This window comes from Misgurnus anguillicaudatus, chromosome 25 (assembly GCF_027580225.2).
Source record: "Misgurnus anguillicaudatus chromosome 25, ASM2758022v2, whole genome shotgun sequence".
In the NCBI taxonomy this organism is placed as follows: Eukaryota; Metazoa; Chordata; class Actinopteri; order Cypriniformes; family Cobitidae; genus Misgurnus; species Misgurnus anguillicaudatus.
This window is the reverse complement of record NC_073361.2, coordinates 30,277,702-30,304,331: the sequence shown is the minus strand read 5'-3', so window position 1 is coordinate 30,304,331 and position 26,630 is coordinate 30,277,702. Positions and strand designations below refer to the sequence as shown.

Genomic DNA, 26,630 nt, shown 5'->3' with positions numbered 1-26,630 from the left:
GAATGACCTACTTCGTTGCGTTTCCGCTGCTGGATGTTGATATGATCGTATCTGTCTCGCAGTATCCAGGGTCCCGCTCATCCAAAGCCATTCTCTCATTCATGTGATGGCAGAGACCCAGTGCCAAGTGCATCCCATAATTTATTCAGGTTCAGAGAAGGACAATAAGAGTGCGCGCGAGCGTGCGCGCGCAGTGTTTGGGTTGCTCTGGAGTTTAATTCACACCACACACACGAGTCTTGACATGTTATGCTTGGTTAATCTCAGGATGAGCATATTAAAGCATTTATATTCAGGTTGCATTGGAAGGAAACCTTTTCACAAACCTGCAAAACAGGATTGGAAAGATTAAAATGTAATTTATTTTCAAAAATAGTGCAAAAATATACTTATCATTTTATATTTTATACATACTCATATATTTTATACAAAGGAAAATATATTTTTTGCCCTATGGGTTGTAAAATTAGAAATGTATTTGTTGTCCCTGAAATACATTTTGAAATACACTCACCTAAAGGTTTATTAGGAACACCATACTAATACTGTGTTTGACCACCTTTCGCCATCAGAATTGCCTTATTTCTATGTGGCATTGATTCGACAAGGTGCTGAAAGCTTTCTTTAGAAATGTTGGCCCATATTGATAGGATAGCATCTTGCAGTTGATGGAGATTTGTGGGATGCGCATCCAGGGCATGAAGCTCCCGTTCCACCACATCCCAAAGATGCTCTTTTGGGTTGAGATCTGGTGACTGTGGGGGCCATTTTAGTACAGTGAACTCATTGTCATGTTCAAGAAACCAATTTGAAATGATTTGAGCGTTGTGACATGGTGCATTATCCTGCTGGAAGTAGCTATCAGAGGACATGGTGGTTGTAAAGGGATGGACATGGTCAGAAACAATGCTCAGGTCGGCTGTGGCATTTAAACGATGCCCAATTGGCACTAAGGGGCCTAAAGTGTGCCAAGAAAACATCCCCCACACCATTGCATTAAAGCAGTGCTTCTCAATTATTTTCTGTCACCCCCCCCCCCCCCCTAGGGGGAAGTAAACATTTCGCGCCCCCCAACTCTCCGCCGCCACTGTAAATAGTATAATTTGTCTATAAAATGACACATCTGCAAAACATTGTATCCTTATTAACATTAAAGAAAACACAAAAATAGACAAACAAAGAATAACTTTATTAACATTGTTTTTTAGTCTGTAACAAAAAAGACTTAAAATGCATCAATTTGCCTGAAAAAAAAACAATCCTTATTTAAAGTATAATATTTTTTGACCATTTGATACTGAAAAATGTTATTAAATATAATCAATAAATAATAATAAAAACTCAAGCGGCTTATCAGCGTGATTGGGGTGTAATGTCTTTAAGTGACCTGAAAAAGTATTTTCCCCGGGGTCTTGCGCGCCCCCCCTGGTGTCGCTTCGAGCCCCCCCGGGGGTCCCGCCCCACTATTTGAGAAGCACTGCATTAAAGCAACACCAAAGAGTTTTTTTTACCTTAAAATAACGTTTCCAAAAAAGTTTCAGTCGTTCATCCACTCAAAACATGGTGAATGGCATTTTCACATTCGCTTTGCAGCTCTCTATCGGCCAAAACTGCACTAAAGAAGTTTCCAACCGTCGGGTAGTGGTCCTGTAGTTCGAGTGAAAACTACAAAAACTTGCTTTACGGCCGACCTATAATCCAATCAGAGCCAGCTATGCTGCATTATTTACGACAGTAGTAATGAACAATTACACTTCTAACCTGTAGGGGGAGCAAACAGCAATACGTTTTTAGTGTTGCTTTAATGAGAAATTAAACAGGTGTTCCTAATAATCCTTTAGGTGAGTGTATATGCTAATATGTGAAGGTTAAAACTAAATATATTTTCAAATTCAAAAATATATTTAAGTAAGCTTTACTTTCTACAGAATGTATTTAGCATATTTTTGGCTAAAGAAATTATTTTTTTGCTGTATGGGTTGCTGTACTGGTTGAACAGTTTTGTCCTTTTTTTCACTTTATACAGGTATATCTTTTATATATTTAATTTGGCTATCAAAATAATTATTATTTTACTCATCTTAACGCAATATAATATTAAGAGCCGGAACAGGAACGCTGAATTAATCTTTATCAAACATCTGAAGGAATAGGCCATACTGTATACATGCAGTCAGGATTCTGTATATTGTCCAGAAAATGGCATTTGCTGAAAAGCGAAAGACCTCTTCCACACTCAGCTGAGCTCATCAACGGCTTTATGAATGAGGATATTTGTGATTCGCTGATTATTTGAGAAGCACTCAATTGCCTTTCTGCCTTTCCTGGCGAGAACGAGAGTGCCCAGCATCAGCTCGGCCCTACAAAAAACCCAGCAACTTCACAGCCAACTGCCTACATAAGTAGCATCATGACAAATCTGAAACAAACACATGCACCAAGACGACACATATACCCAACAATACATTTCAACAGCACGTTGTGAATCCATGCAAGCCTAACAATACAAAGCATCTAGAAACGCTTTTATCAGCACATCCTACTTTGATTCATTTTGCATGCGGCTCACTGCAATGCATTGTGGGATTTGAATATGTGTGGTGATGTCTTAAAAAATCTTAAGAGAGTCAGGGAGCATGATTAAGTTGTTCACCTTTGGGAAAAGCCTTCAGTCAACATCTCCCGTGATGCTGTAAAATGCCGCTCAGTAGTCGCTCGCTAAGCAATTGTCAATAATTGTTCATACTGTTACCTTCTTGATCTCCTGGGTGTCCTCCACCACAAATAACAGCCTCTGTACATCAAACAAATAGCGTTTGAATGTGAACTTCACAGATTTCATGCTGAATGTCATCACTGTTTTTTGTTTAGATATAATTAGACCACGACGTAATTACCCACCCGAGGTTTGAGTGACAGCGTCTGAAGATCACATCCATCATGGCTGCCACAAAACCTTGAGCACAGGATGGCAGCTTCAACACTTACACCTTTCTGCTTAACATTTTATCATCTTTGCACATTTTCGCTCATTTACATCCAAACTGTGTGCAGTAGTAAAACAACATTTACATTCATGCATTCGGCAGATGCTTTCCTTTCAAAGTGTCTTATGGTGCATTTAACAAAATGAAAAAAAAAATGTATCACCCTCAAGATGAAGAAATTTATAGGGTTTTTAAAAACTTGAGAACTTACATAATTTTCATTTTTTAGTGAACTATCCCTTTAAGGCATACATTTGATCAGTATGCGTGTTGCATGGAAATCAAACACAACCCTTTGCAATGGTTAACACAACCAGCTGAGCTACAGGAACAGCATTAAATGACTTTTATGAGTCATCTGCAATTCTTAAATGAATGATGATCTAACGTATAAAACCGTGATATAAATATCCCAGACCCGTTGCACCCTTTCAGTGCGTCATTGAAAGCGGATGCCCAGCAGGCAGGAATTGTCTCTCTTGAGTTTTGAAATAAGGTCACTCTTTCTCTCTCACAGATCACAAATGCCCCATCTGGAGTTGTGCACATCCTATGAGACTTGAAATAGTTGTTATGCTTCTAAAAGACTTTTCTTTGACATCAAAAGCTGTCGCTCCTTCAAATTATCAGAAGCATCTTCCACTTGCTTTACTTATTAGGAAACATCTGATATTAGCTTAGTTTAGGGTTTTGTCGATTTTTTATAAAACATTTCTTGTAGGTCCGGCTACATTCTTAAAAACGTCACTGTTGTGGTTTTAGGTGGGTGGTGCTGGGGAGCACTTAATAATGTTGATTTCATTTCTTTATCCTTTTCATGTTATTATTGCATATTCCTTATGTAATGTCATACTTTTGCTCTTATGTAATTGTTTTTTTTATTTATTTTAAGGGCCATCTTCATGTAAGATAGAAATGCATGCCTGCCCTACACTGCAAAAAATGATTTTCAAGACAAAATTTCTTAGTATTTTTGTCTTGTTTTCAGTAAAAATATCTAAAAATTCTTAAATATGGATGCTTTTTCTTGATGAGCAAACGACCCAAGAAAATAAGTCTATAGTTTTTAGACCAAAAATATCAAATTTAAGTGATTTTGTACATAAAACAAGCAAATAAAAATTGCCAATGGGGTAAGCAAATTTTTCTTACATTTTTCTTACATTGAGCCCATTGGCAGATTTTTTTGCTTGTTTTATGCAAAAATTACTTAAATTGAATATTTTTGGTCTTAAAACTAGACTTATTTTCTTGGGTCGTTTTGCTCATCAAGAAAAAGCATTTTAATTTAAGAATTTTTAGTTATTTTTACTGAAAACAAGACAAAAAATACTACAATTTTTTTTCTTGAAAATCATTTTTTGCAGTGTAGTTTAATACGACGCCTGTTATTTATTCACCACAAAAAATGACTTTCTTACTTAGTATTTTTGTCTTGTTTTCAGTACAAATATCTAAAAGTTCCTAAATTAAGAAGCATTCTCTTGATCAGCAAAATGACCTAAGAAAATAAATCTAGTTTTTGGACCAAAAATATCATATTCAAGTGAATTTGTGCATAAAACAAGCACGAAAAAAATCTTGAAATAAGTTTACTTTTTCTTTAACACTTAATTCAAGAATAAAATCTAGAAACATTTTCTTACCCCATTGACAGATTATTTTGCTTGTTTTAAGCACATATTCACTTAAATTCTATATATATATTTTCAAAAAACTAGATTTATTTTCTTAAATCCTTTTGCTTATCAAGAAGATGCATCTTGATTTAAGAATTTTTAGATATTTTTACTGAAAACAAGACAAAATACTAAGTAAGAAAATCATTTTTTGCAGTGTTATATTTATTGACTACATGTCTGATATATGATAAAGTATATACATTAAAATTTTCAATAATACTATATTCTATTATATCCACTATATATTTTATATTTTTCTGTGTTTATTTATTTTTTTAAGCTGCTTTGAAGCAATGAATCATTGAAAAAATGCTAAATAAATAAATGTGAGATTTTAAACTTTGTACACTGCAAAGTTTACAAAGTATTTTTGTATTTTTTTCCAGTTAAAATATCTAAAAATTCTTAAAATAAGATGTATTTTTTTGATAAGCAAAATGACCTAGGAAAATAAGTCTAGACCAAAAATATTAAATTTAAGTGGCCAAAACTGGTACTGCAATCACACAACTGGTGGCCAATACACAAAATGACAACATAAACATCAGTTGAGGGCTGCAACTCCACTTTTTAAATGACAATATCCTGGCTAAACCACTGTTGTCAGTGATATTTGAAATGAAAATTATTTCTTAATGTCTAGTGACATATAAGAGACATTTTATTGATTCATATTAATTGATATACATTTCTTACATACTGTTCCTTTAAGTGTTTATGAAAAAAGTAAATTTATTTCAAGAAAATGTTTCTTATTCCATTGGCAAATTTTTTCGCTTGTTTAAAGCACCAAATTGGCGTACATTTTATATTTTCCTAGGTCATTTTGCTCATCAAGAAAATACATCTTAATTTAAGAATTGAGATATTTTGACTGAAACAAGACAAAAATACTAAGTAAGAAAGTCATTTTTTTCCGTGTAAGTATTTAATGATGCATAACATCGGACATGAGCGATTCATCAAATTTCTGTCTCATTCAGAAGTGCTGTGTTTATTTTTCCAAGTAATCAGATTTATATCTCCAGCTTTAGACTTATTGAAGGAACCATAGCAACCACCTAGAACATCCTAATTTATCAACTGCATAGCAACACGCTAAGAACACCCCAGCAACCACGTTTACCCTGGCAACCACCACAATACCCCATCACCACAGCGACAAATTTAGCATAGAAAAGCATCACACACACATCGCTAGCTGGTGGTCTAGACCGTCTCTGTGTTACAGGATTTCGATTTTTTTTTCAGTCTCCTCTGCTCGGTTTTGCTTCTAACAAGCTGTTTGGTGTCTCAGCAGACAGAACATTCTCAGTTATTACAACTTATTGAGTGTCGAGGGGAACACGGCTGCCTATGCCTCAGTGACTTCTTAAAGGGACAGTTCACCCAAAACGAAAACATTGTAATTGATTACTCAGCCTCGTGTTGTTTGATCCTAATGTCTTTTTTTGATCTTCAGAACCAAAACGCAGATTTTTTGTGTTTTTAGTTACTATGGGAGTGGATGGTGACCACCTCATCAAGCTTAAAAATGACCCAAAAGTGTTAAACAATAACTCAACTCATGCCGGGGTTTTTAGTGTCTCGAAGGCATACAAAATTGTGATGATCTGTCTCTCTTTCAGTGCACATTCGGTGTCTGAGCTGTTGTCGACATGTATAACAACACTGATATCCACAGCAAGAAAGTAGAGGATTTAATGTCTTCAGGACACTTAAAATATATATCAAGTCGAGTTTAGTTATTTAACACCTAAAGTGTTAAATTAATTCAAAGCTCGAAAGGTTTACTATGGGAGTGGATGGTGACTGAGGCAGTCAGTAACACAAATCTTTTTTTTCTGCATTTGTGTTCCGAAGAACAAAGACATGAACGTGAGTAACTAATGACAAAGTTTTAGCTTTTAGGCGAACTATTCCTTTAAGGGTCTAATCTGATCTGATGGTTGTCGCTGGAGGTCTATGTGGTAATGGACACTTGGCTTATTTATTCAAAATGAAATGAAGTAAATAGAGAAAGATGCATTTAGGATGCTGCCATCTGGTGGTACAGAAAGACAAATGATTGGTTTTAAAGGGGACATTTCACAAGACTTTTTAAGACATCAAATAAGTCTTTGGTGTCCCCAGAGTGCGTATGTGAAGTTTTAGCTCAAAATACCCTACCCAGTCTCACAAAATTAGTCACGTAATTTTTTTATTCTTTTTCGTGATACTGTAACGAATTTCCGCGGTTTTTGGTGATTGTATTTCAGTTTTTCGGTTTATGTGTCATTGTCACGTATTGGTTACTCAGCTGCTTTTTCCTATTTTCAAACCATTTTCACTTCGGTTTAGGATTAGATTTGGTGTTTGCATTAGGATGTCACATTTTTTATATTTTCTAAATTTAAAAACATTGTCCCTGGCATTAGGGTTAGAGTTGGGTTTAGATAAGGATGTCATTTTATGTAAATCTAACCCTAAATCGAAGTGAAAATACTAAGAAAACAGGCCAAAACAGTTGAGTAACCAATACGTGACAATGACACATAAACAGAAATGCGTGATACAATCACGAAAAAACGCAGATATTCGTGACAGTATGGAAAAAATATGACTATAGGTACATAATTTCGTGTGACTGGGCTGAAAATACCACATACAGAATTTATTATAACATGTTAAAATTGCCATTTTTGGGTGTGCCCTTTATAATGCAAATGAGCAGATCTCTGCACTAAATGGCAGTGCTGTGGTTGGATAGCGCAGATTAAGCGCCAGTATTATCCTCTTATGACATCACAAGGGGAGCCAAATTTCAATTACCTATTTTTTCACATGCTTTCAGAGAGTGGTTTACCAAAACTAAGTTAATGGGTTGTTCTTTTTCACATTTTCTAGGTCGATAGAAGCACTGGGGATCCAATTATAGCACTTAAACATGAAAAAAACATCTAATTTTAATGATATGTCTTCTTTAAATCATTCTCCTGTTACTTATTATGTATTATGATATCGATATTTTATTATTTTATCATGAATACTGGATGAATAAGTTTATACAATAGCATTGTTTTCTAACAAATACTAACAATTATAATGACCCAAGAAAATTAGTCCAGTTTTTAGAACAAAAACATCAAATCTAAGTGATTTTGTGTATAAAAAAAACGGGGTAAGCTAATTTTTCTTGAATTTAGTGTTTAAGAAAAATTTTCAAGATTTTTTTGCTTACCCCATTGACAAAGATTTTTTTGCTTGTTTTATGCACAAAATCACTTATATTTAATATTTTGGTAAAAAAAACTAAACTTATTTTCCTGGGTCGTTTTGCTCATCAAGAAAAAGCATCTTAATTTAAGAATTTTTACATATTTTTACTGAAAACAAGACAAAAATACTAAAAATTTTTTTCTTGAAAATAATTTTTTGCAGTGCATATTTCATTATGATACTTTGGAGATGCCCTTGACTGGACCTGCTTAATCAATGGATTACTTCTGTCGCTGTACAATAAACTGTGTCGTGTAATTGTAAGGTATTGTTAAAATCCACACTTCACCGTTTCAGTACTGATGGCAGACACTGTCCTGTCATAAAACCTTTATTTGTCACAAAACATTGTCAGTTTGGACTGAATCAACTTAAAAACATTAAATTCCATAATCTCACAGTATTTTCCTGATTATATGTTTAGTTCAATTTGATTCCTGGGAATCTGGTTTTCTGGAATACCGCATGACATTTCAGTTCAGGTTAGCGATGAAGCCAGCGTCACCGCGGAGGTGCTGGTTCTGGACTTGTGAGCGGTTCAGACTGCCCCGGTCCTGTGTTCTTTCTGAAAGAGAAGCGAGCACTATTTTCCGTCAGGACTAGTGTACTGTTTTGTTTATAAGTGTTACATAATGTTCTCACAGGACATAATGTTCAAGCTTCCCAGTATTGTGAGAAGAGAGTGGGTTTGTGTCTCACCTGTGGTTGTCTCATAGGAGATGTTATGCTGTGTGAGAAGTGTGCGTAGTCGTTCAATTTCAGCTCGTTGTTTTTCAAAGTCCTAAACACAGAATAAACAAAATATGTACTGTTTGCTAAAGCCAAACACAGATCATGGTACATGGGTATTTCTGACCTGTGTGCACTCCTCCAGGTTGTGATGTGTGAGAGATGTGATGCTCTCGTCTGGTTTCTTCTGCTGTTGAGCTCTTTTCAGAAGACCGGCCTCTTCAAACAGCTCCTTTAGCAGCTTATTATAACCCTAAACACACACACACATGTTAGTATTGCCTTAGGTGCATTGTGCAGTGTAATGATGACAGCTGTCTGTGTACTGTCACCTGTTCTGTGATCAGTTCGTCATATCGAGCTTGCTCGATCTCATCCCACTCCTTCTGCAACTTCTCAGTCAATACCGGATAAACTACAAACCCACAACCAGACTTAAAACTCAACACCACTGTCCTAAGTACACTGCCATATAATATAAAACAGGTTATATTACCCACCTAAAAGAGAGTGAGAATGACACACTAGTGGAGTTTCAAATGTAATCAGGTAAATGCAAGTCTGCGGTTCAGACACACTCACTAGTTTACTGCTTCCACCACAGACCATCAGCACCTACAATGTAAAAAAATAAAAAATGAGTTCATTGTTCACAGCAAGATTATACACACAGATGCTGCATTCACAATACATGCAATCTACAGTCTACTTAAAGGAACAGTTTACCCCAAAAAAGAAAATTAGCCTATATTTTACTCACCCTCAAGCCATCCTAGAAGAAAAAACATTCTTAGTATTTAAAATCTTAAATTAAGATGCTTTTTCTTGATAAGCAAAATGACCCAATAAAATATGTCTAAGGTTTAGACCAAATTTAAGTGATTTTGTGCACAAAACAAGCAAAAAAAAAAAATCCCAATGGGGTAAGCAAAAATACTAATACAATTTTTTCTTGAAAATAATTTTTTGAAGTGTATGACTTTCTTCATTTAGCCAAACATAGTCGGAGTTATATTAAATAATATCCTGGCTCTTTTCAGCTTTAAAATGGCATTGGATAGTGCCCTAAGCAGTGAGTTTTAGTAAGACCATCGTTACAAAAAAAACCCATCACTTCACCTCAGAAAACATTTAATAACTGTATGGATCAATTTTTAATAGATTTTGATGTGCTTTTTGAAGCTTTAAATATGGGGCACTATCCAATGCCATTATAACTCTGTGTTTGACTGAAAGAAAAAAAAGTTATGTACACCGACAATTGGTGTATATGAAAATGTATACACAAAGAGTGTATAACAGTGGTTCTCAAACTGGGGGCCGTGGACCCCTGGGGGGCCCTGAGATAGTGACGGGGAGCCCCAGTTTAATGACATTTAAAAAAATACATTAAAGGTATTGTGGAGGATTTTCTGTTTCCGGGTGGATCATCAAGACTATTGGTCCTCCTAGTTGTCAATCAGTAGTGTTGTGCAATTGCATTTTTTTAAAAAGTGGAGAAGGCGGTTCTTTTCTAAAATTCGAGAAAATCCTCCGCTATACCTTTAATTTATCATAAACTCTCTGTAATTAAACTACACTTTTAAACTACTTTAAAAGTTTTGTTTTTCGGGCCGCACGCCGAAAAAGTTTGAGAACTACTGGTGTATAAAATATGGGATAATTTTCATCAACTATTCCTTTAAAATTGTGTTAGTATAAGAACACATACAGTATGAAAGCTTATTGTACCTTGGTCTGTCTGTTTTTGTTTCCGCATGCATCTCCCTCTCGCATCCACATGCCGGTAAACGTGTTATTCTGAATCTCCCATTCCTGCCAAATACTGCACACAGACCAGACACAATCATTTTGAATACTAAAGAGCTTGTTTAATGGAAGAATCATAATGTTTTTAAGACACATGTTTTGTTAATGATCATTACCCAAGTATACCGCTGTATGCGTTCCATCTGAAACTCTGCTCATGTTGGGTAACATTATGAAATGGACAGAACACATATTTATATCTGTAAAAAGAAATAAAGGCTCTTATTTGAAGATTTTAGAAAGTGTAAAATCCAAACCTAATACCGTAAAAGACAAACTATAGCATTTAAAGTGTGCGTGTGTAATAACCTGATTTACATAAATACGCTTCTTTTTAAGGCACAATATGGATAACCCAGACATGACATCATTGACAAGCGACCCTATGAACGGAGCGCTTTGAATTCTCTACATTCAAATATTGTTGAAATATAGTGTTAGATGTCCTACTGACGTGGCTTCAATGAGGTTGTAGCATCTTCCTGCAAGTCTGTGCAGATGTTGCGGTCCAGACACAGGAGACGGGTTAACTCTTGCCTGAAGTCGATTACTCTGAGCCACAAACTGATTATTTAGCCCAAAAAAAAACAGAGTAGAAACAGAAAGAACTGCTGTCATCTGGTATTTGGTTTTTCAAAACATGGTTTGTTGGAAAACTCACCCAAATGTATTTGGCTCCTCCACTATCTTCATCTTCCCTCCCGATGTGACAACCACTAAAACATAAAAAAACATTTTTAATATTAAAAAAACAAACAATAAACAATAAGTGAATAAATAAGAGAAGTCTTTGGAAACTCTGTTCAGTGTGCAAAACAGCATAACATACAACAGCATTCATGAAATACAATAAAACAAGACCCAGTTAGGTAAAAGTTAACTTACCCAACGCTGTCAAACACACCATACAACATTTTAAATATCCACAATCCATCTCTTCAACACACTCAAACTCTTCAAATCGAGGTTTTAAAACTAAAAACTACATTGCTCTGTATCTCTTCCTCTGTTGTTCATGTGACAGTACAGATGATAGGAAGAACACAGCTAATAAAGATTTTATGTTTGACGTACCGGATGATGATAAAATGTAAATATTATCGCACTAAACTAAACTGTCTGACAAAAAAATATTGACTAGATAAATGTATATTCAATCTAGTTATACATATCTATTTATTGATTAAATAAAACACAAAGGAAAACGTATAGAACCTTTGACGCATGTAGAAAAAGCGGCGATGACAGTAAACAAAATATTACGGCTATTTCCGGGGTGTATTTTTTCTAAAATAAAAGTCTTCTTCCGTCGTTATTTTATACATCATTCGAGTGTCTGTTATTTAACTTTAAAACGTATAGCTAGAAATATTCTTTATGATCTAATATTTAATCGTCACAGTATAAATAATTATATAACATAAGCATATAAATCTATTTTGTGTTTAGTTATCAGCCATTTTTTATTACGTCACTGTGTTTAGCCTCACATGGAAGAACGTGCGTTGCAGAATAAATCTTAGACTTGATATAGAAAGCACATAAAACTTTAAATGTATGATGTAAATCGCGAAGTAAATACAACATGTTAAGTACAACAAAGTGGTCGGTTGGTGTATAATACAGGGCACTGCAAAAAAGCGAATACGTACTTATGAAACGTTTTCATAATTCCTATAAACAAGGTGGAATTTAGACATGGGGCGGAAAAAGCAATGTAAAGGGGATCGACCGGTTCACAAGGGTAAAGACACGAGACACAAGATGAAGGGAAAATCTCTAGAGACTTTTACAGAGGAGATGCATGAAGTTCTGCAGGGTTTGTTGTGTTCCATTAATGAAATTGTTATGCATTCAATTGTGATCAGGTTTGTTTGACATGTGAGTTTGTGTATTTCCAGCCAGTGAGGATGCAGAATCAGGGGCTGCTGGAGGTGTAAAATTGCCCTGTCCACTAGCCATGTGGGAACTGGGTCACTGTGACCCTAAACGCTGTACGGGGCGTAAACTGGCCAGGAAGGGTTTTGTACGCTGCCTGCGACTTAACCAACGCTTCAATGGCCTAATACTGAGCCCAATGGGTACCAAATACGTAACACCTGCAGACAGGTGTGTCAGACTCTTTATCCAATCTAATCACACTATAAAATGATAAAACACCACACAGACAGGCAACTCGGGATCTGAAGATCTCAAAGCCCAGCCTAGCAGCACAAATGCATCACATGTATAACATTTTTGATATTCTTCAGGGAGATTGTGGCTCAGTGTGGACTAGCCGTGATTGACTGTTCATGGGCACGTCTTGAAGACACACCCTTCAGCAAAATGATTGGCTCACATCCCAGGCTTTTACCTTACTTGGTCGCAGCAAATCCTGTAAACTATGGTAAACCATGCAAGCTGTCCTGTGTTGAGGCATATGCCGCCACCTTCTGCATTGTGGGTAAGCAGCTCATTTTAGCTTTTAAGGGTTTTGTATCTCCAAATACAGTCAGTCAGTGTTGTTTTTCAATGACAACCCTAAAAAGCAGATACATGATGGATATTGATGAGTCTGTGTATGTTTATGTGATCGAACGTCAGGATTTCGTGACCTTGCTGTGCTTCTGCTAAGGAAATTCAAATGGGGATTGGGATTTTTGGAGTTGAATAAGACTCTTCTAGAGCGTTATGCTTCCAGCCAATCAGAAGAGGAGCTGCTGGCTGTGGAGAAAGAGTTTCTCACCTCCACCCCACAGGAAGAAGATATAGGTATGACCCAACAGGACAGGTCAAATGTGCTTAAAATAAAGATCTTATTTAAGGCTTTAACCAAAAACTCATTAAACTTGTTTTTGGGTTTTGCCTACACAAAAATATGTCATCACTTCAGCTGTCTTTAAAATGAAATAGCTTTACAAATATTAATTTTGTGTGTGTGTTTTAGATCCTTTTGATGTGGATTCAGGCAGAGACTTTGTTAACCTCAACAGACCAGTCCAGTAAGAATAATTTTAAATTCTGTGAACTTATGTTTTAATCCCTTTAACATGTTTAAAATCCTGTAAAACTAATGACCTGAGAAGTTGGCCTAGTTTAAAATAAAAGTAATTTCTGTGTGTGTTTGTGTTGTGTGTACACTCAGAGCTGAGGAGTGTGACAGTGATGAGACATCAGAGGAAGATGATGATGATGAAGAGGAGGAGGAAGACAAGAAGAGTAAAGAAGCAGACGATGAAGATGGAAGTGATCAGGAGTCTTGAATTTCTAACCTTATAACGAACGATCAGAGAAAGCGTGATGTCACTGATTCAGTAATCTGATTCACTGGTCAGATTCAGTCAGCACTCAGACATTGACCTCTGTGTGACAAAGGCAAACTTCTATTTTGTGAATGTTTGCGTGTTAAAAATATATGCATTTTTGATCATGGTGCAAAAATAAACTCTTTGTATGAAAAGGATGTTTTTGCACTGTAATTATATTTTAATAGCAATAAATATTGACTGTTCTTTCCACAGATAATTAAATGTCAAAATAAATATTTAAATGGTGTTTGAGTTTAGTTTGCAAGGTGTCGGTTTGTGCCCAGGGCTTTATTTACAAACCATCTTTAAATCTGCATGTGTAATTAAAAAAGCCTCATTTAAAAAAGTGTTTGCCTGTGAACATAAATTTGGGCTCATTGAGCATAATGTTTGTTCAGAGTATTCAACAGAAAAAACATCAGTTTAAGAGAAAAATAGCCAGAATTTACTACGAATAAGTGATCTTGTACCACTGTTATTTGATCTAAACTAAATATAAACCTTGATGAGATGTAAACACTTTACAAAATTTTGGAGTTATTTGGTGCAGAGATGGTATCAGATGATAAATATAGTATACATGTAATTACTGTACTTTGATCTAAACAACTCCAATATGAGCAATTCCAGCATAATGGAGTGACATTCTAAATAAATTCTAAGAGAATTTATTTATTACCAATATATTGAACCATCAGTTTATTTTTTCCTAAACCACTGATGATAGTCCAGACATTAGAAAAAAATATAAGTCTATATTTCTGTTTTCTATTTTATATAAGGGAAATAAATGTGCTATTTTCTAAAAAATAACACGTTTTTGGGAGACAACATAGCCTACTTTGTATGAATTCTGTGAAGCATTAATACCAAACAAATGGAGAAGGGACGGTTCTTCAATGAACAAATAAATGTATTTTATTTTAATTCTGCACATTTAAGTTTATGGATGTGACAATTCTGAAAGCTGCACTTAGGCCATGTTTACACTGATGCGTTTACGTTTTAAAATGCATTACTCTTGCCATGTTTACCCTTTCATTTAAATGAAAGGCATAAACGTGGCAAAAGTAATTCGCATTAATGTAAACATGGCATAAATGTTTGAAAACATTTAAGCCACTAAATATTGACATCTGAGATATTAGTACGGTTAAAAACTTTTGGTAAAAACATTATTTTTTATGAAAAGGTTGACATTTGCTCATAAACTTTTATAAAGGTACGTTTTACAAACTTTGTATTTTTTAGTTATTACAAAGTTATTTATGGTAATGCATGATATATACAATGAAATTAAATGATTAATACATGTAAAATTTTATTGTATTTTAGCAGTAAAATTCAAAATTAATCTATTCTTGGGGCTGGGGGGCAAAAACTTTAAAGGGGACATTTCACAAGACTTTATTAAGATGTCAAATAAATTTTTGCTGTCCCCATGTACACATGTGAAGTTTTAGCTCAAAATATCAGATAGATAATGTATTATAACAAGGTAAATTTGTCACTTTGTAGGTGTGTGCAAAAATGCTTGTGGAGAATGGTTTACCAAAACTAAGTTATTGGGTTGATCTTATTTACATTTTCTAGGTTGATAAAAGCACAGAGGACCCAGTTATAGCACTTAAACATGGAAAAGTCTGATTTTCATGGTATGTCCCCTTTAACCAATTACAAAAAAGCAGCATTTAACAAAATATCACCAATTTAACATACTTTTATGACAGTGGAATTTATTTTTTTTGCAAGGTTCCCACACCCATCATCTTTCACTGTAGGGCACTTGCCATGCTCATATACCGTGGTATTCAATACTTCAAATACCATGGTAAATGTCTAACCACATATATTTCCTCTGTGCAAACATTGTACACTTTTTTAATCGACGGTGTGTTCGTTTTCTATAGCAATTAAAATTTAAGTGGCCCCTACTAAGGTCCCTTGATACCTCTACCACATGGATTTTTTGGGATTTACCGTTTGGGGGCGCGCATCTATTTTTTTCCTCTTGACTGCAGTAATGTTGTTGTGGCGTGACGTCACAGCCGTGAAATGAAGGCGCAGAGAGGGCGGCCATGACTCTGGTCTCCACAATTATTTAATCCCAAATAAATTACCAACGGAAAACTTCCATGGCAAGAGCCACGAGTCAGATCGTGAGTACCGCCGGTGTCTAAAGGGCGCGGGCTCGAAGCCGCCTCGCGCCTCGTCGCACGCGCCGCTCGTTAACGCGTTTTTTGTTGGTGGCGGCGCGGGACGCTAGCACTGCTACCCGCTGTTAGCTGTAGCATCTAGCTTTAGCGTTTATAGCACCGTTAGCATGCTAGTCCCCAAAACAAGCGCAAGTCATTAAACCAGGAAGTGTCAACTTAAGATATTTTCGTGTTTTGTACAGGAATTTCTGAATGAATGATTAGGCTCGATGTGTGTATTTTTTAAGGTGTATTGTAAATAAATATTGATATTATTGTCCTTAAGCCCCGCGAGCTAGTTCTGTCAACAAATGAAGTTGCTTGTTTTCTTACCCGTTAGCCTGACCGCTAACTCACGACACAGGGCTTTGATACACCCTGTGTGAAACTTGCTTTCAATCTGCGTTATTTTTATTTCTCTTTCGACACATTAATTCATCACATTAATGCGATATTTGGAAGATGTGTTTACGTCTTGAAGTAAATATGAAACTGGCTTGACTTCAGGAGTCAGGTAGAGCTGCTAGCCCAAGTCGCCTTGGGTGTCTAACCTCGTTTGCGTTTCAGCTGGTAATTTTTAAATCATATTTTAGGGAATATTTATTAATACTACCTGCCAAAAGTCTAGACATGGGGTTTTCTGCGTTATCATTGGTTTATTTAGACGTGTTAGTTAGTAAAATCAACATATTCACAGTCTCGAGGCCTATACAAGTGGCTTAGAGGTTTACCTTCTTGACAGTCTAGTGTTAACATAAATCATGCTGTATATATGATTTTATTTAGACCAAACCTTGATAAATGTGATGGGTGATTGATTAACAAATCCGCTGAGAACTAGCATAATAAACATTAAACAGATACCAAATAGTTGGCTGAAGGTTTATCAAGATGTAAGCTGGCTTTGATCCAGCAAAGGTCGTTTTGGGTCTTGTTGGTAGCTGTTATTTCTCTGGTCATTTATAATAAGTTAGGTTGGGTTTAAACTCATTTGTTTGGTTGTGTAGTTAAGGCACTTGTTCAAGAAGGCACTTGATGTTGTTGACCTGGTTCATGTATAGTTTTATGGTGTTGTTTTGAAGCTCATTATATGTAGGAATGCTGATTACGAGTACAGTAAGTTACAGTAAACTGGTGATTATATTCGGCTGTGTGGGTGGGTGTGGGAGAAGTGTGGACAAACCTATTTGGTCGTTTTGCGATGTAGTCGGTATGGTTCCCTTTTACAAAAGTTTCACAATTGCACATTTTAAAAGCCTTAAATGTTAGTAACTTGAAAATAATAAAGATGCAATGAGAAGAGTGTTTAAATCTTTTTATTTACAGATTTTGTGTTTTTGTAAACACTTGGCTTTGTGTAAATGCTTTTAAAATTGTTAAAGATTGCTAATACTTAAACCAGTATTAAAGCTGTTTTCCTTCATCTGTTAGTGATGTCATCACACTTGTCACTTGCTGTTATGAAGCTCCAGCGATGACATCATGCAAACAGGCATTACATCATATGTGTTTTAAGGCCAAGGAATGACCAAGGTTCTCTCTTTCTTTCTTGTCAGTATGATGTTGCATCCCTCCACTCCTCTGTTCTCATCTCCTGTCCATCCATGGTAAGAGGCCAGCAGGACACGCCCCGTCTCCACGGCAACAGCATGGAGGGACAGGTCCAACCCCCCCAGCCGACTCAGCCTCGCAAGAAGCGACCCGAAGATTTCCGATTCGGCAAAATATTGGGAGAAGGCTCCTTCTCTACCGTTGTCATGTGCACACACAGGAACCTTTTGTGCGACCTTAAGAGATTAAAAGAGTTAAAATCTCAGTTTCATTTTGTACTTAACAACTTTGCTACAGCACAGGAATAAACAATGCAATTTCATGGCAGTTCGTACATATTTTAAGAGGTGGCTAACCGCAAATTTTTTACGATTAGCTTCCTACGAATTAGCAAACTCGTAAAATACGTACAAATTCTTGTCAGGCTGGAATAAATCTTAAAGTGATGAGTCACAATCAAAATGTCATGTCAATGAAGTCTTGCACGATCACTTGGCCTAAAATCTTTACATCCATTAAAAAAAATTAACATTAAGCAAGGCTTCAAGCCTTACAAATGTAATGTGATATGATTTATATATTATAAGTACTGTTCATTGCAAAAATGAATCAAACTAATGCACTACTCTCCATCTTTGTTGCTGACAGGTTGTCTTGGCAAAAGAAACCTCAACGGCGAAGGAATATGCAAGTAAGTCACAGCATTAGTTTGAGTTAAACTATATACGTGTAATTTAACATTGTACAAGCATTTGGATTTGAAACTTGTACCGAGAACTGTTTATGTGCCAAAATGTATTCAAACAGTTAAGATCCTGGAGAAGCGCCACATAATGAAGGAGAATAAAGCTCAATATGTCAAGAGAGAGAGAGACATCATGTCGCACCTGGATCATCCTTTCTTTGTTAAGCTTTACTTCACCTTTCAGGACGAGGAGAAGCTGTGTATCCTTCACTCACATACTCGCCTGTCATCAACCAGTATGAACATTTTAATAGCTGGTGTTGACGTAGATAGCAGGTGGCCAAAATAATGTCATAATGTGATATAAAGCTGTGCACGAGATATTATTTAAAAACATAACACGCAGTTGACAGTAGATATTTTTTAACTCTGGCACAAGGGGGAGCTAGCATTTCACTTCATCACCCAGACTGGCATTTTGTTTCAAACTTTAGCCAATTAATCTATTCCCAGGGTTCCCACGGGTCCTTGAAATCCTTAAAAGTTTGTAAATCTGGGGAAAAAATTCAAGGCCCTGGGAGGTTTTTGAAAATATACATAGATAGATCTATTTTATAATATCCATATTATTCCCTGTGTAGTGTAGGATAATATCATAAAATTCTAGACTTTTTAAATGCTTATATTTTCTGTATGCGAATGTTGATTCATACCAAAATGCTTTTTTGCATAGTTGTGTTTGACAAATGAAAACGTCTTGGGTTAAGTATGAAACACTTGTTCCCTAAAAAGGGAACGAGACGCTGCGTCTCCCTTGCCATACTTCCTGCGTCCCTGTAACGCCGTCTTTGGCAATATTTCAGATAGAGATATACTTCCTGGCTCCCGCGTCACCCTGTCTTTGTCGTTAAGCCTTACTATTGGTTAAATTTGATATACACATTCAGACACACTTACCCCTGGAGGCGTCCCCTTTTACAAGCAGGATTTGTTAGGAGTTCACCTTAAATGAGTTTAATGTTTATCATCTGATATGTTCCTGAACATACCCTTAGATTTTGGTCTGAGCTACGCTAAAAATGGCGAACTGCTGAAATACATTCGAAAAATCGGCTCATTTGATGAGACCTGCACGCGGTTCTACTCGGCAGAGATAGTTTGTGCTCTGGAGTATCTGCATCAGAAAGGCATCATCCACAGGTCAGTCCTTTTGTTATAAAGTTAAAAAAAATTTCTGGTTTGTTTTCAGCTGTAGAAAAAGTTAAGAGAGCACTTTAAGATCATTTACAATTTTTCTAAATTTAATAAACCTATGCATATACATCTATGTATTTTTTTAATCGTGTTTGCAGTGCAGCTGTTATCTTTCCCATTAATGTTTAATATTTCAAAATGAAAGTGAAAGTTTTTTTGTGAAATGCTGTTGTATTGCGCAAGTTATTTCGATTATGTTGTGGTTTTATTACAGAGACTTAAAGCCAGAAAATATTCTGCTTAGTGAGGAGATGCACATTCAAATAACAGACTTTGGCACGGCCAAGCAACTGTCGTCTGAGAGCAAACAAGGTAAAACGCTTGGATGAACAGCTGAAAAACAACTTGCGTAGTATCCTGACAGTACTTTTATTAAATGATATTGTCATTGTAACGTTTCCCCCGCAGCGAGAGCAAACTCATTTGTTGGTACGGCTCAATACGTCTCGCCCGAGTTACTAACTGAGAAATCTGCCTGCAAGAGGTAAACACAGATAATGAATATTGTGCTGTTGTCATGATTTCATTGGCCTAATTCACAAAGGGTTGTGTGTTTGTTATTTAACAGTTTGTCTGGCAAATCCAGTAAAAATGTCTATAAAATCGGCATTAATAACAGGAGATTTATAATCACATTTAGAAGAAAGTGTGATGATTATGTCTAATGATTTATTTATTGTAATGTTTCATATGGCAGTTCGGATCTGTGGGCATTAGGCTGCATCATCTATCAGCTTGTTGCTGGTCTGCCGCCATTTAGAGCCGGGTAAGTTAACTTTCAGCACCCTATATGGGTGATTCTCACGAAAACTTGGTTTTAAAAATGTCAAGCATTAAAATGTAAAAATTGCTTAAATTTACTTATTTTCCCACCAGACATTGAAAAAAAAAGTCTGGAGTAAATGGGAACATTAATTTAAAAACTTTTACTTATCATTTAACACTTTTTGTAACATAATTTTAAAAATTAGTCCTAAAAAATCTCATTACCGCAACAGTCAGAAAACATCAACACTGACATATTTTCAAAATGATATGACAAACCTGAAAGAACATAATTTGGAGATTCTGCACATGCATTTAAAGTCAAAGTATTATGCTTCTATTAATTAAATTAACATTTAATAAGCATCTGTTGCGGTAATGATAATCAAAATGTCGTGTAATCATTCTGACAAGACAATATTTCAAATTAACTGTAAAAAAAATGATCTTACCTGGTAGCCATCTTGAAGTAACTGGTCCATGTGCTTGGTCACTCAAAATCAAACTTTATTAAAATTCTGTATGTGTGCTTAAACTGTTCTCAAAAAGTGTTGCGGAGGATGAGAACATCAGGCATGGACACATCATTGTCCTAATTTTTCTTCATTATTATTATACATGAATATTCAGTAAATATTTTTTCTGTCATGTAAAGTAGTCTAACAAAACATCCATTTATTTTTTTTCTTAATATTTTTGTTAATTTGATTAAATTACAACATAACGCATGTTCAAACACAGCCGGACACATTGCGGTAATGAGAATTTCAGCAGAAAATGAGATAAAATTTCCAATTATAAATTCTTATGTTGAAATCACACATTGTGCAAGGTAGAACACAGTATTGTGTTAATTCTGATGCTTTTTAATGTTACTATATTACACATTTTAAAGCTAAAATCATTAGTGCCGTGGTGCTTCAATGGTTTCGTGAGAATCACCCATATAGTGTATAAGGAAACCCTGGTTAGACTAACCCTGTGTTTTTAATTTGTTACAGGAATGAGTATCTAATATTCCAGAAGATTATAAAACTGGAATATGAGTTTCCTGAGAAATTTTTCCCTAAAGCAAAGGACCTGGTGGAGCAACTTCTGGTCAGCCTTTAATCATCAGTGTTAGTTAGTTTGTTAGTTTTTGTGTAGGCGCGGATCATTAACTACATTATCTGATGTCTTATTTTCACAGTCGTTGGAACCGTGTAAGCGGATTGGCTGTGAGGAGATGGGCGGATACGGGCCCCTGAAGTCTCACCCTTTCTTTGAGTCAGTCGGCTGGGATGATCTGCATTTGCAAACTCCACCCAAATTAACGGCATATCTGCCTGCCATGTCCGAGGATGATGAGGATTGCTATGGCAATGTGAGTTAACACAAACATCACATTAAGCATCACTATATTGATTGTTCATACTTGATCTTGATTTTTCCAGAACTTTATATCCAGGTTTTTAACTTGAGCTAGTATTTTACCAGCAAACAAATGCATGCTAATCACCTTGGCAGATTTGCACACTTTCACAAAATCTAAACTATTTGTAATCTCTTTCCTCTTTCAGTATGATGATCTCCTGAGCCAGTTCAGTTTTATGCAGGTGGCACAGCCTGGCCCCACCCCTTTAGTTCCCTTTACAGTAGAGCCGAGTCCTCCAACGTATAGCCCCTCCCCTAGTGTGGATCAGTTTATACATATTCATGAGTTGGACAGTAATAGTATGGAGCTTGACCTGCAGTATAGCGAGGAGGAAAAACGCATCCTGCTGGACAAGCAGACTGCCGCCAACCCATGGTAAATATTAGACTGGACATAAACAAAATTTGTTTGACTTTATTCATGCATGCCTGCTGTAAATCTGTCTTGATTTCTTACAGGCACCAGTTTGTGGAAAATAACCTCATCCTAAAAATGGGTCCAGTGGACAAACGCAAAGTGAGTCACTGTTGATTTTGTTTACAACTACAAATTACCCAAATTTGATTTCAAAATGTCATGACAATTGTCTTTTGAGGAAATATTAAACAATATTTCATGGTAAAAAAGTCATGATGTGCATCCAGCTTGTACCATATTAAGCTGTCACTAGACGGTTTCAGCAGTAACAACATAGACAAGCGGCTGTCGTGGTCTGCACGTAACTTCCGGTAAACTCTGCTTAGAATAAATAACAACAAAGTTCTTTAAACGTAGTTTATTTATATAACAAGCAAAAAACAACACATAGATTACCTAGGAAACCAAAACATTAGTAATTCTCGACGAGACATTTGTTCAAGAGATCAGTAGTCAGACAATAAAAAAAAATGAAACTGGAAGTAAAGTTCGGATCCAGACATGTATCGCGTCAGTGCACGTGCGTCCGATGAAACGGTCTATATTCAAATTAATAAAAAGTTGCTAATAATAAAATTAACATTTTAATGAATAATGTTATTCCTAATATTTTCAATAAGCAGTTTTATGGCATGCTATGCAACAGAAATAAAGCTCTGCAATAGTGCTGCGTATTGCGTTCAGTTTGGTTAATCGATTTGAGTCTTGATTTATATGATTTTGATCAGTCCAATATCGATTAGTTATCAATATTTAATTTAAATATTTACTTTTGCAGACTTAAAATTTATTTGGTTTGTTTTCAGATGTAAAGATTGGCGGTTTAATTTTTAACCCCGGTTTGTTTTTGTTTATGCGAACAAAAGTGCACTTGCATGTAAAATTAGCATGACGTTTCATCTCTAGTTGTCACTTTAACTCTTTCCCTGCCAGCATTTATTTAAAAAAAATGCCCAGCGGCAGCATTTTTATGATTTTCGCAAACGTAAAGCCTTTCTGAAAATTTTCTACAAATAACATTTTTTATCCTACCTTCATTTGTTTGTTTTATCACCTCGCAAATATGCGTAGTTTTCTTCAACAATACCAAATTTTGCATAATTGCAGTTTTGTAAAGGGCTTTTATTAGAGTTCAGGTTCAGAGCGATGATCAAAACATGCTATAGTGTTTTATAAGGTAGAGCACCACCTAGTGGATAATAGCAGAGATATGGATTGGCGTAAAAACTCGTCATTGGCAAGGAAGCGTTTTCTCTTAATTGACAAGATAACTCGTCAATGGTGGGGAAAGAGTTAAAACTTACATGTAATGCACGGATCCAATATACTGTTACAGATGCGATTTCTTTCTGAATTGTTTACATTCACACAACAGACCACGTTTACGAGGATAATCATGTAATTTTGGAAAAATTTATTCAAGGATTTTCCGAATCTATATTCTTTTGTTAAATTGAAGATTGATTAAAATCTGAGAATCTTATTTTTACCCAGCCTTATGGGGCATACACACCAAATGCGAATTTAACGATTTGCGCAAATATGAAAGGACGCAAACTGGCGCGGGGTGATCCGAACGACGCAAATTGGGCAACACGGTTGCCGTCTTCGTGCAAGCTGAAAATATTCAACTCGAGTGAAAAATTTGTATGGCACAAAGTTAAATCCCGCGAGTAATCTAGAGCGAGAACCGTGATGCTACGTATGTAGCATAAGTTTGCAATAGGTACTACATAGGGTTGTAGTGGACATGCATTATTTCGCTGTGTTGACGAATATGCATCCAGGACTAAAATTATATATTTTCAAATCATAATTTTATAACAATTTGTGTGTAGGGTCTGTTTGCCCGGAGGAGGCAGTTGCTACTGACAGAGGGTCCTCACTTGTACTACGTGGACCCGGTCAATAAAGTACTGAAAGGGGAGATTCCTTGGTCACTCGAGCTCCGACCCGAAGCAAAGAACTTTAAAACTTTCTTCGTTCACACGGTAATGACATTTCTTATCTTATCTGCATTCATGAAATCAGTATTGCAAGGTAGAAGTTGAATTAATTGCGTTTTCTTCTTAGCCAAACCGGACGTACTATCTAATGGACCCAAGCGGCAACGCTGATAAATGGTGCAAGAAAATCCAGGAGGTGTGGAGGAAGATCTATCACAAACACCACGGTCTATAGGACTACAGCTTTTCTCATTCGGCGACACCACCCACAGCCCTCCAACCAATCACAGAGCAGGGACACGCCCCGTAGAGACACCTCTCCAGCTATATATTGTCTTTCTGTCTCTTCCTATATCAGTCCCTTCTCTCCCTGGCACTTTCGGATTCAGTTGTTAAGCACCCCGACAAAGGGTGTCTTTGCAAGCAAAAGCAGCAAGGCCATAGCAGAGCCACAGAAACCTTTATCACATAGTCAGATCACTACGCAAATCGTTCCTTTGATTTTTAGCATCGTCTTCGACCTGTGCAATCTCCACCCATCTATAGAGAAACGAGTGCACACTTTCTTTTCTTTTTTTTTGCTCGACGCAAACACACACACACGCCCAACCCCTCACCTGAAAAAGACCTAAATGCTTTTCTCCAAAGTGTCGCTTTAGTTTGCGTTTAAAATTAAGGCGGGTCCTTTTACCCCTTATTGGCTACAGTAACTGGTCTTGCTGATTCTGATTGGAGGTTGTGGCGTCGAATGTTTTTGAGGTGTTCCTCAGCACGTCCCGAATAAATCTATAAACACAAGACAGCCACGTGAAAGCCGCATTGGTAACGTGGGTTAAGGGGGTAGTATATCACCCCTGCCCGGGCCCTGAACGAAAAGCACGACTGAGTTTCCTGTTTAGCTGTTTTCCTTTCAAGTGCTTGCAATGTGACAGTATGCATTGCTGTTCGGGGGCTCGTGATGGAGGGGCAATCTGATTGTGTGCGTGTGTGTGTTTGGCTCCTCTCATTTGGCCGTTTTTAACAGGAAGTTTGTGAGACCGTCAGACTGCGATTGATTGATTGATCGAGCGAGCGAGTGAGTGCGTGTGTGTCTTCCTGATCGGTAACAAATGACTGTGATGTACAGTTGATGTAATATTGAAAATGGGAGGCGACTTATGAGGTGACTCTAGGATCCAGGTTTTGTATTTTTATTCTTGTATAAGGTTATTGGGCCGTTCCGTTCTGGCCTGGCTTCTCTGTGTTATTTAAATTCTAATATATGAAAGCATATTTGGATTGAAGTCATGTTCCAGGGCCTTGCTGTGTATGTATTGAATATGTAAAGCCTTTGAATGTGAAGAATTATTGTAAACTATGATATTTTACTGCTTTTGTTTTCTTACTATATCATATACATTTTCTATTTGCGCAGTGATTGGCTCATTTCTGATAATTTAATGCCTGCGTGCGCACGGCCCCGCTCGTCTGTGTGTGCGAATGCGTGTGTCTATGAGTGTGATAAAGTGTGCGTGCGCGTGTGGGGCCTTTGTGCATTTAGGCAATGTGTGTATTCTTCTTGTCGAACTTTTGCGCTCGGCAAAACCTAGAACTGAAATAAAGCATGTAGAGTTTTAGGTCAACAAATCCTGTCTCATTTTTTCTTAGTGTCAAGTGTATGGTCACAGATGATTGGTTGAATAGTGATGATGCTCTGGTCGACTGAAGTGAAAGCATGTTATCGTGAACGTTAGCAGCATGTTTACTGTCATGGTGCGTTTAGCTTGAATTGGTCTCTCTAAAACTTAAAGGACTTAAAGGTGCAGTGTGTAATTTTTAGAAGGATCTCTTGACAGAAATGCAAAATAATATACAAAACTAAATAATCAGGAGTGTGAAAAGACCTTTCATAATGAGCCGTTATGTTTTTATTGCCTTAGAATGAGACGTTTTATCTACATACACAGAGGGTGCCCTTACATGGAAGCTGCCATTTTGTGCAGCCATGTTTCTACAGAAGCCCTTAACGGACAAACTTTTTTACTAAGTTGTCTCCAACAATGACATGTTTGTCCGGTGGCGGCTACCGTAGCTTCTCTATGTGTTTAAAAAGCAAGAGGTGAGCAGTGGACTAAGCCGTTGGTTGCAATTCGCAAACTCACCACTAGATGCAGCTGAAATTTAAACACTGCACCTTTAAAATTAAAGTGCAATTATAAAATGCCAACCAATTTGTAATCAATTTCAGGTTTCAGTACAAAGCTTTAATGTCTACTTGGTCTAGTAGTAACTGTTGCCCTTGAGAAATGTACCTCTTATGAGATGAAAAGACAGAATGGGATATGATCATTAACTTACAACCCTTTAATAGTAAAACCTGCTTCCCTCCACATTCATGAAAATTCAAATTGATGCCAACTTGTCATGTATTGTAGCATCATCCCGGGTTGCCAGATTTCCTAGACCGATGTCTTTAGTTCAAATACCAAAACCCAAAATGTAACACTCCCATACCTAAAATATGTGTTTTACAGTCACATTTATGCATTACACACAATGAACACGCACACTGTAAAAAATACTTTGCTGCCTTAAAAATTCTTTGTTAAATCAACTACTAAATCAACTTCCATCAATCTACAAGTCATGTCAACAGAGATGAGTTGTCA

The 26,630-nt window shown here is 36.4% G+C and overlaps 3 protein-coding genes across 4 annotated transcripts; 2 read left to right on the top strand and 1 right to left on the bottom strand.

Annotated features, from left to right (window-relative positions):
* Positions 1-8,242: 8,242 nt before the first annotated feature.
* Positions 8,243-11,609, bottom strand: gnptg (N-acetylglucosamine-1-phosphate transferase subunit gamma). Of its 2 annotated transcripts, none has more exons than XM_073864169.1 (10): positions 11,351-11,609; positions 11,132-11,181; positions 10,920-11,047; positions 10,582-10,665; positions 10,388-10,481; positions 9,157-9,271; positions 8,989-9,071; positions 8,784-8,909; positions 8,627-8,708; positions 8,243-8,510 (listed from the first exon to the last, which is right to left on the bottom strand). In XM_073864169.1, exons 1-10 carry the CDS (start codon positions 11,397-11,399, stop codon positions 8,401-8,403), a joined length of 921 nt encoding a protein of 306 aa, XP_073720270.1. In that variant the 5' UTR covers positions 11,400-11,609; the 3' UTR covers positions 8,243-8,400. The 2 variants fall into 2 exon arrangements, with proteins under 2 accessions (XP_073720270.1, XP_073720271.1); XM_073864170.1 differs by having other exon boundaries at positions 8,243-8,492; positions 11,351-11,603.
* Positions 11,610-11,774: 165 nt separating this feature from the next.
* Positions 11,775-13,910, top strand: tsr3 (TSR3 ribosome maturation factor). Its single transcript, XM_055182437.2, has 6 exons — positions 11,775-12,284; positions 12,367-12,574; positions 12,718-12,911; positions 13,052-13,219; positions 13,395-13,449; positions 13,593-13,910. The coding sequence occupies exons 1-6, from the start codon at positions 12,164-12,166 to the stop codon at positions 13,708-13,710; spliced, it is 864 nt and encodes a 287-aa protein (XP_055038412.2). The 5' UTR covers positions 11,775-12,163; the 3' UTR covers positions 13,711-13,910.
* A 1,845-nt stretch (positions 13,911-15,755) lies between these two features.
* On the top strand, positions 15,756-25,608 carry pdpk1b (3-phosphoinositide dependent protein kinase 1b). Its single transcript, XM_055182301.2, has 14 exons — positions 15,756-15,914; positions 17,507-17,701; positions 18,150-18,192; positions 18,309-18,446; positions 19,242-19,386; positions 19,655-19,752; positions 19,849-19,924; positions 20,138-20,206; positions 21,207-21,303; positions 21,395-21,568; positions 21,765-21,994; positions 22,078-22,135; positions 23,875-24,027; positions 24,110-25,608. Exons 1-14 carry the CDS (start codon positions 15,891-15,893, stop codon positions 24,215-24,217), a joined length of 1,608 nt encoding a protein of 535 aa, XP_055038276.1. The 5' UTR covers positions 15,756-15,890; the 3' UTR covers positions 24,218-25,608.
* Positions 25,609-26,630: the final 1,022 nt, after the last annotated feature.